We start from the raw sequence: 10,798 nt of genomic DNA on the forward strand, positions 1-10,798 counted from the left end.
CAAATGTTCTTCATCTTCTGCTACAATCTTTGAGCCTCGTGCAAATAAATTTTGATATACATTTTGCCAACAATAATTAGACACAATATATTTCTCTTTGTTTTGAACAAAAAATCAAATATTTCCTTCAGATTTTAATGTTAAACTACAAAAATCATAAACAACAACAACAAAACATGAGAATTATGTTTTGAAATGTAAATGTTGGTTCAATATAAAAAGTTTGTCAAATGTGAATGTTTTTTCGGGAAAAAAAGTAGAGGGTTTTCCAAAAAAACAAAATGTCTAAAACCGAAAAATCTACTATTAAACATGCTACAAGGGCCACATCGAAAAAATGAAAATGCAAGGTATTTTTAGATATAAAAAGTTAAAGTTTAATCCGGAAAAAATCGAAATCTAAGGTATTTTATAATATTAACCGTAATCTAAATCCTTAAAATTTACGTTGAAAACCCCTTAAGAAAATCCAAATACAATGTTTTCTGTTATTGTTGCCATCATTTTATTTTTAATTAGCATATATATACTTGTTTCAGTCTACCAATGTAATTTAATCTAAGGGATTCTAAAATAGATATGTATGCTCCAATTTGTTCTTAAACCCTAAACTCTAAAGTGTTAGATTGTGTAAAGTTGATATTTATATCGTTTTGACACTTTATAAGAAACTATAAACATTTTTGTTGCCCATCATATTTAATTCGTTCTTGGCAATCTTGTACCTTTTTGATAGGCTGCAGACACTTTTTTATATATACCAGGAACACGTTTGTTAATTGTGTTGTCCTCAAATGAAAAAGAAAAAACTATATAAAAAAAAACACAAGTCAAATGAGTTGACCTTGTCACAAATTATCAAAAAAATGTTTTTTTCGTGTGTACGTTTATAAACAAATTGAATTATTATTGAGAATAAAGTTGTTTTTAATCATAATGTACATTTAAATTGTTAAAAGGGATACATACAACAATGATCATTATCAATGTCACCATAGGTCTATCTAACGATCTTTTTTTTTTTTTTTTTTTTTTTTTGCCATTTACCACAATGATCATTGGTACGAAAATAAACATTTCGAAGTAGCATTCTAGATTTCAAACTCCACAACATTCAAGACTTTTGAACAATATTTTTTTTTCTTTATTTTACGTTGTAAATGTTTAAGAGTGTTATTTAATGGTGTATGTACATTAATGGATCCACCTTTACATATATTTAAATACCTTATTTGTTTTCTGCTGTTGTAAATGTTGAAGAGCATTTCAAACATCATACAAGTCTAAAATCTCGTACATGTCTATCTAACAATCTTGTATGTTGTTATTGCTAAAATAATCGAAAGAAAGATATCGACATTTAAAAATCTACCAATACTCACCTCGCACTACTATTCAAGAATCAAATACATAATGATAAATGGTTCAATGTTCAAAACAATGAATGCATAGATGTAGTCTATGAAAACAACAAAGTCTTAACACTTAGTTGATTTTTTCTTGGCAACATGGTTGTTAGATTACAATGGATCTTTTTAAGTTTAAGATTTATATGGGAAATAAAATAAATGCTTGTGACGATCGACCCAACTCGATCCTTTTACCTAAAGTAATGACTTGAAGATTTTTCTTCCTCTAATGCAACAAGCAAAATACACATCTAAATGTCTAATTCCATATCTGCATAATATTATCCAGCATGATAAGACTATTTTTCATAATACATTCTTTAATGTTCACCTTAGTGAGGACGTATTTGTAGATGCACCAAAATGTTTTTAAAGTCTAGGCATCATAATGAAATGTATGAGCTTCATCCGAAGTAACCATTCAAGAACATAAATCTTTACTTATGAGAAGATCAAACCAATTGACCTTGCACAAAATGAAGATGAATTCATGCATCATTAGAGCTAGTTGAAGCATTGTCATCTTATATGATCTAGCGTGTAATAGACACATTGATTATGTGTAATAGCTAACTTATGATATAAATGAGTTGGTTGGGGATCCTTTTCAATTTGGAAGGGCGAGCGTTCAAGTCTCATTAGTGACATATTTTTCGTTCCAAAAAAATTATATGCAATGACATTTCAACTTTGCTGAATGTCCATTTAGTTTTATAAAATCATACTGTAATAAGATTTAAGATTACAATGTGGGAATCAAAGACTATATAAGATTGACATTAATAGAAGAGTCTACTCTAGCCTAAGTACAAACATTGGTAAATCTTAAAATCAGTTCAAGATGTATATTTCCAGTTTTGGACTCATAATAGTATAATGACATTAAAATACCGCATCGTATGATGTATGTGGATCATTTATATTTTTTTCCCACTAAGCCTACCGATAATGACATGTTATATACTTTGCCCAATATTTAATAGGTTCAAGGCATCGTTGGTTGAATATAGATAAGTCGTATGACACTCTTTTTCATAAAGAATATTTTAGTACTCAAGAAGGAATGAATACATATTCTCAGTTTACGTACATCTGGATGGTGAGATTAGTATAAGGAGTTACACTAATGATAACTTCTACTATAAATGAGATGGCTCTTTTATTCAAGTTAAATTGTGTTTACATAATGTATGTGTTAAGGTTAACTGAAACTGCTCCTAACAAAGCATTATAGAACATCTAACATAAGAAGTACCAATATGTTACAACCTCCATATTAAGATTCAAAAGCCATATAAGATCGATAAGTTGATGTCTAAACTCATAGTAGTTTGCAACATCCAAATCCATGTTGTGACATAATACGACAATGCTTATATTTCCAATAATTGCATCCTATGATGATTTTTGTAAGTGAACATTTGTCACTTTTATATTCTTGATGCAACCAGAATAAATGAAGTGAGTGGTTCCTAAAAGTTCACACAGATGGAATAATTAATCTATATACAAAAATCATATTGTTCATATGGCAATGTTGACCTTTTATGCTTCGCTACGCAAACAATTCATTTCCGACTGTTAAATAATTCAATATTTAGGTATTGGGTAATATGCAATGATGTTTTCGATACAAATTAATGTATGAGGTACGATTGTTTTCATCAACATTACAACGCTCTACATTAGCATGTTCAATCTCTATATAGTTCTGAATTATTTTAAATATCCATAATCGATCATAGTTACAGACGTAGTTATGAATTAAAACTAATATGAAATATTGGTAATATTCATAGACGTGAATAATCTTGAAAAAGATCCAAATTCATATGTATTCATTGTTCATGAATAATAGAAAGACCTCGCTAAAGATGTCACTTCATGGATCTATGTTATTACGTGAATATTGAAAATGAGTTAAGTCTCAATGTCCTTCAACCTAAGATATATTTATTTCCAAGAAAGCATAGTATTGTATTCGAAACTTCGTCAATGACGATTGAGCCAACAAATATTCACCAAACCGCAAACCCAGACATAATCAACGAAGCATCATACACACAACCATGCTGAAGTAACAATATACCAAGCCAATAGAACAGAAAATCGGATGTATGTTTCGAACATATTCATTGAATTTGGACATGGTTTTCATTTTAAACTCAAGTTATAGGCATCCTCATCATATTCTGAAAGAGTGTTCATTTCCACCAAACACTTCTACCACACTACTACTTACTAACCCATATAATCATGGGTACTGAAGTCTAACTACTGAGGAACAAGCCAACTACATATATGAAACGGGAATCCTTGTCTTTCTAGAAAAGTTCTTTGGATTCCAAACAAGTGTTTCCATTTCGGACTAAGTTTTTCTCTAATAGAACACGATAAAACGTAAAGATGTATACAATATAATGAACATACACAGTACACTTGAATCTCTTCACAATCCGATACCATGTTGGCATGTTCCTTCGACACGAGAGAGTATGAAATGGTATTTTGGTATGTGGTGAGTATGAAATGGTATTTTGGTATGGTATTTTCTCTAATCCTAAATTAATAAGTGATCATTTTTGTGAATATCCCCTCTTAAAAAAGTATTTTTACAAGGATAAACAAAAGATGTTAACAGGTTAACCCAAGCCGGTAAAAAAAAAAGTTAAGAAGTTTGGTTTTGGTAGACTTCACTAGCAGCAAAACTTGCGGAAAAACACCACCACTTTTAAACAATCTAACACGATACAAAAGTTATTTAACAAGAAGTCTAAAACATTTTACGTCCAAAACATTACTATTACATTTGGTGGTTGTTTTTTTTTTTCCCGCTCTATTCACATTGTATCTGTCTGTATATATCTTATCTTCACTTTAACTTATCTCATCTCTGATAGTGACTTGATTTGGGTCCCTTCTATTCAAGATTGTAGCGACATTGGCATGTTTTTCCACCTAAAATAATTACAAATTAATTACTTAACACACTTGGAATACTTTCAGACAAGAGATTTAATAAACGAAAGTTTATTTGATTAAATTAAGAGTAAGGTACATTATTGTTGGTCCCTGTGAAATGACCATTTTGCCCTCATATGGGACCAAACCGGTGACATCAATAAATAAACCATCTTTTGGGAAACTATCACTATCACAAATGACCACCCATTTTGCAAAAAAAAAAAGTTAGAAGATGAAATAATTAATTACCAATGAGCCCTTTGTATTCTTTGAATAAAACCGATTGTTTTTGGGTTTGCATTGGGATTTTGCAACAATAACCCATCCATGGCAGCTGAAGAGCCCATATCAGTTACTGACTTAAGTGATTCAGACAATCGATTAAGTAAATTCATCAATGCAATCACTTCATTTCTTTGTAACTGAAGCTGCAATAAGCCAATAATAATAATACAGTTTTAAACAAAAAGGAACAATCAATCTTTTTATTTTTATTTTAAAAAAAAAATAGAATTGAAAATAGGTTTGTGAAATTAAAACTCACATGTTGATTTGGGTGTTTATCGACAGAAAATAGGATTTTTAATGCTGTTCCAAGACCAAGAACTTGAAGCTTTCCCCATAGACGACATTTCTCACACCCTACACAATCCATAAGAGCACTGCAAAATGTACAAGTTTTTGGTTATAAACTGTGATTTTAGGTAAAGTACAGGGGCTGGAATTGTAATTTACTCTAAAAGTTATTCACTTATCCTACAAGTTTAGTTATTCAAATATGGATATTTTTTGGCTGAAAGGAATAAGATATAGAGAGTGAAACCTGATGTTTCTAAACTGTTTTTGTATCTGTTGTTTTAATTCTGGACCACTTTGCCCTTGCCATAATTTAGCCTCATCAAAAGGAAGAGGGCATGCAGCTTGTAATTTGGGATTGTGAATTAGTTGTCTAATCAATGAATGGGCTTTCAGATCCTCCAAATGGTTTCCAGAGTCATACTCAGCTTCCTCTAAGTAAGGAGCAGCCTGTAATTTAACACATAAAAGACACAAAATATCATACAGATGAAACTTTGTTACATAAATAAGTAATTAACCCTAGAAAATTTTAATATTCTTACCTTTGTCACAGCTCTTAGAACAAAGAGGAAAGTGAAGTATAGATTCTGCACACGTTCTGGATGTTTCAAGACTCGATCATGCATCAATTCAAGATTTGCACCCCACTGAATCATGAACAAAAATATAATTAGTCTGTTTGTTAATTATATGAAATATAAAATTCCCAATATCACATGATGGAAATGAATATATTTTCAGGAGAAAAAACCTGATTGGTGGTTTCATCAAGGAGATAATCAGCAGCTATGTGCATAGAAATTGAGGAATGAAGACCAGATATCAACTTGTACAACACTTTCTTCTCTTGACAACTTTCTCCAGATGAATCTATACAATGAAGTGATTACAAAAGGTCAATAGAAGGTAATTTTTGCAGTAATATTAACAATGGACTTACATTTTGGACAATTTTCTGAATATATAGCATCCCATATTCTTCTTGCTGAAGGACCTGTGTATCCTGTGTAACGTTCAGGGTTTAATTGCAAATTTACATATGTCATTTCATTATTATCAGTTTCATCATCATTAGTCCATGGATTATCTACTTCAGGCCAGCCTCTAAATACTTTAGTGTCTAGTGTACGATCAACAGCAGCTTCTGGCTTTCCTTCTTGACATATAAGATCATCTTTTGCAAGGCCATAGAGTAATGGTGGTCTCTTGAAAGGTTCAGGGAATTCATTTTCAGGACATTCACATACACTGCAATCACGCAGTTTGCACATGCCATCATCAGGCCAGAAAGGGCAATCACACCATAGCTTAACCTGTGAAAGATGTGTGAATACACATTAGGATCATCACTAGTCTTATAGAAAGAAGATAGTATGATTTGAAACAGTACCTTAAAATATCGGAAGAAGGGAGTTGTAACAAGCTCTTGTAACAAGGGATGTAAAACAGCTTCGTTAACACTATCAACAGTCTCATAATCACAACAACAGTCTTCAACAATGCCTGTATATTTATGAGAATCCTGCTCAATGAACAAGGGGGAAATATCAAATTAGTAATGCTTATCTAAATTCACTTCCAAGCAATTCCAATTATCTCTAAATTACCTAGATTTTCAACAGGAACTAGTTCAGAAGATTGATCGCTTACCATCGCATCTAATTGGACTCGAATACAGGTTCTAACCTAGCGTACATTGTCTAATCCTTGTTTAATAACTTTCAATTGCAGAAATAAAGTGTTAACATCGAACTCAATCAAGAGCTATGAGTTCAACTACAAGCGACGATATAGAAGGAATTTAGGCATATATATACATAAGACTAAACAGTGTCTCAAGAAGCACGATCTTCTTCAAAGCGTTTGTCTCAAGGATTTCCATCATTTCACATCAAGAAGCTTCAAATACAATTACGTGAACAAACGAGAGAGAGAGAGAGAGAGAGAGAGAGAGAGAGATGGAACCTCAGAACAACGGCAGGGAGAACGAAGAAAAGAGAATCTCCGAGAATGCAGCCATGGAGTTAGAGATGTAGCAAGTAAAACTGCTATCAAAGCTCCAACAACTTTCCACCTCAATATCATGCTCTTACCACCGCCATTAGTAAGTTTATTGCGTTTGATCTCTACCTCCACCATTAATTTCGCATACAACTCACCGATTTCACAAATTGTTAAACCTCTGTCAATAAGAACCCTAATTTCTCCTTGAAAATTGATTTTGCGACCGGATCCAAATACGTGTTTGGGTATTTATTATACAAGATGAATGGAAGAAAGAAAAATCAAAGCTGTTTAATTGAATTGATTTGAAACGCCGACTCCATTACTTCTACACACAGATTTGAAAGAAGGAAATCAGTTGGGAAGTTGCCAAGATGGCGGTCTAAACTAGAGAACAAATTATATCTACTCGCCTTGGATACAATTGGATTACACGTGCAATTAAATATTTAGATATAATATTAATTGCTAAAATAAATAAGTAATAATCACAAAAATATTAAATTTTTTGAGCATATATAACAAATTCTTTTTACCAATAATGAAAATGATAATTGTGATTGTGAAATGCCAAAAAATAAGATGTTATTTTGAAAATTTAGGAGAGAAAGACACAACAAAATAATTTTGTATTTTCAAATACATTCTTCACACCAAATAACAATAGGTAAATTGAGTTTATTTACTTGAGGTTAACTAAGTTCATTTACTTCATCTTTTGTGTATATGTAAAACACTGTTTTGCTCAAGTATTTCGCGTTTAATTAATATTTGTTTCAAATTTGATTTTACAATGGTAGATGTATTTTATCAGATTTAAACTGTTGATTTATATAGCGATGCAACTAACTGCTGGACCATATCTACATTTTTTTTAAAGTTTTGTGTGTAATGAATTATGAAAAAAAATTATATATGAACTCGTTAAAACATGTTACAATCTAAAAATGCTTTGCAAAAGAATTACAAAATAAAGTAATCATGACAATGCAATTTGGCAGAGCTAAAAGCTATTATATAAAACATGTAGGTATTTTATGATACTTTTAAAAATATAATTATATAATTATCTGCCAAAAAGCTATTATATAAAACATGCAGGTATTTTATGATACTTTTAAAAATATAATTATATAATTATCAAAGTATGTAACAAAATCTCCTTTGTATTTGAGTGGAAAGCAAAAACTAAATACTTTTTTTTTTTGTATTCGTAATATGAGCTAATTTTATTTACTATCTTGAGCGCGTGAAAGACTAGGTTGGTTTGACTTCAGCGTTTATCCATCCATTGACGCACGACAATGTAATACATGTGACGTAGCTCAACCAATAGGAACAAACCGATTTTACAAAACCGGATGCACACGTCCCACAAGATTCCAACTCTTTTATTTTATTTTATTTGTTTTATGGAAATTTTCTTACTTTGCCATTAAAGCTGAATCAAAACATATCGGTTTGAACAAATGTTAGATAATTTGATGGAATAAATTGCTTTTCTTTTTTAATATTGATTTATCTTGTTTTTGTAGATTTTTGGTTAGTTGTTGAAAACTTTAGATTTAAAAGCCACATAACATGTCTAATGTGACGTTATTTGAAAATACAACTTCTAGTAAGTGGTTGTTTTTCGATGTGTCATTACAGAGATAAACGTAGAAATACATAGTACGTGTTACTCGGATGAATATGTGTTACCGATACATGAAAAATAGGTAAAAAAAATCGAAATTTTTTCCACTGCGGCCAGAAAAGTTAGGGATTGCCGGTGCACACTGTGAACCCCTTAAAACCGTCCCCGTGTGTCAATCAATTGGAAAAGACTATTTGTTGGGATGTGGTTACCGGTTTTTGTGGGTGCCGTTTTGAGTTTTTTGTATGTCTTACAATTTATTGTGTGGTGAAACTATATTGTTCAGCTACTGAAGAGCATACTTGTTGTATTTATAAATGACACATTGGGTATGCTAATTGTAGGTATATTTGTTATAATTGTTGTAGTGTTTGAGATAAGTTCACAATATCAGTTGATTAGTGATTTGAATATTGATATCGATGTTTTAAAGTTCAAGGGACGTGTTGTTTGTTTATGGAAGCAACATGTTTACTTGAAACCATCTTAATGTAGTAATATTGATATGGTATTAATGGACGAGAAAGTATCGATTTTCTATGGATAAGTTGTCTCTATTTTATTTGCTTTTCTATAGTTTTTTAAGCTTCTTTTGTTTTTAATGATAATTTCACGGGAACTATATCTCAGCTATCATAAAGAAAACCTTAATTCGTAAGTTTGATGAATTGTTGAAAGAGGAAACATATATTTTTTTTTTTCTAATTTCTTTATTGTTGATAATTTTGCCCATTTGAAAATGACAGATCATCATATTTAAATTAATATTCATAAAAACACAGGCCATAACATCTGGATCCTCCAGCAGTGTCAACTCTTTTTGTTTTTTCAAGTTTGGGAGACATTATTTCAGGTGGGGAGGAATGTGTAATTGGTAAGTAGGCTTTCCAAGAAAATTTACATAATTGTGACCATTTGATGAAACAAGATATCACTACTTTTCAACACCATTATTCAATATATAATGCCATAAAGTTACACTTTTTTTACATCAAACGATCATTCTTTATTTATGTATTCTGAACAATTGTTATTAAAAACATGCACAAAAACCACCAAACATTTACTTTGTGAGATAATTATTGAGATACAAAATGAAGTCGTAAATCTTGATTGGATCAACAAGAGACTTTGCTACACTTTCCTTTTGTGAACACCTTTTGGCCCATGAAACTAAAATCGGACACTCTTCTTCAATGCTGAATTTACCAAAAGTTTCCCATGTATAAAATCTACTATAAAATGGTATAAGTGATATATCAACAAACCCTAAATTGTCGCCACCAATAAAAGGTTTGTTTCCAAGTTCCCCTTCAATTAATTTCAAGATTCTTAACACATCTTTCTTGCCGCTCTCTTGTTCTTCCCCTTTGCATCTATAAATCTTCTTGCTTGCTTCATATAGCTACAAACAAAAGTTAATCATATTAGTTCAAAGAGTAATTTAATCATTATATGTTGGAAAATTTTGATTTAATCGAATAATAATTTAATAATAATGTAATAACTTAAAGGAGATACTCTAACAGATGTAAATACTCAAGTAGAATCGAAGGAAGGAAGATGAATACCTCTTTGTCGATGAAATCAGCCCAAAATCGAGCTTGTGATCTCTCATATGGATCGGAAGGAAGGAACGAAGTTGATCGATCGCTCCAAACCTCGTCGATGTACTCCACTATGTTTAGCGATTCACATATTGATTTTCCATTATGAACGAGTACTGGAACTTTGTTATAAACAGGATTGATTGTAGACAGAAGAGGGGATTTGTTGAACAGATCCTCTTCTTTGTATTCGTAAGGAATCCCCTTCTCTTCCAAAGCGATTTTGACTCTGCACCCAAAGGGGCTTGACCAGAAATTCACGAAAACGAGTTCCTCCGTCACCATGTCTGAAACCAATTTGGGAGGAATGGGAGTCGGTGCGGTGGGGTTTGGGTTATACAGATGATAATGTTTCACTTATACCCCCTCGTATTATGGCTTATATTTAGATTGATCCTCGTGTAAGTTTTCAACTTTTCATCATAATTCAAACAATTTAGAATAAGATTATTTTGTAATTAGTTTATATTATTAAAAAGTTAAAGATAGGTATGTAATTTTAAGAGTAATTATAAGAATCATCCATGTTATTTGATCGTATGTTCCATTTTTTTTTCATTCAGATACTTTTGTAACACTATTTTATTATAATTTTAGTG

The 10,798-nt window shown here is 31.2% G+C and overlaps 2 protein-coding genes across 2 annotated transcripts; both read right to left on the reverse strand.

The window, feature by feature from the left end:
• Positions 1–4,106: 4,106 nt before the first annotated feature.
• Positions 4,107–7,335, reverse strand: LOC145138223 (endoplasmic reticulum oxidoreductin-1-like). Its single transcript, XM_079072338.1, has 9 exons — positions 6,918–7,335; positions 6,343–6,474; positions 5,893–6,265; positions 5,704–5,822; positions 5,495–5,599; positions 5,197–5,399; positions 4,918–5,035; positions 4,623–4,801; positions 4,107–4,367 (listed from the first exon to the last, which is right to left on the reverse strand). The coding sequence occupies exons 1-9, from the start codon at positions 7,089–7,091 to the stop codon at positions 4,334–4,336; spliced, it is 1,437 nt and encodes a 478-aa protein (XP_078928464.1). The 5' UTR covers positions 7,092–7,335; the 3' UTR covers positions 4,107–4,333.
• Positions 7,336–9,527: 2,192 nt separating this feature from the next.
• On the reverse strand, positions 9,528–10,523 carry LOC145141130 (putative glutathione S-transferase parC). The gene is made up of 2 exons (XM_079074472.1): positions 10,164–10,523; positions 9,528–9,997 (listed from the first exon to the last, which is right to left on the reverse strand). Exons 1-2 carry the CDS (start codon positions 10,482–10,484, stop codon positions 9,656–9,658), a joined length of 663 nt encoding a protein of 220 aa, XP_078930598.1. The 5' UTR covers positions 10,485–10,523; the 3' UTR covers positions 9,528–9,655.
• Between the last annotated feature and the right edge of the window lie 275 nt (positions 10,524–10,798).

This window comes from Lactuca virosa, chromosome 9 (genome assembly GCF_052849685.1).
Source record: "Lactuca virosa cultivar CGN04683 chromosome 9, Lactuca_virosa_CGN04683_v6, whole genome shotgun sequence".
In the NCBI taxonomy this organism is placed as follows: Eukaryota; Viridiplantae; Streptophyta; class Magnoliopsida; order Asterales; family Asteraceae; genus Lactuca; species Lactuca virosa.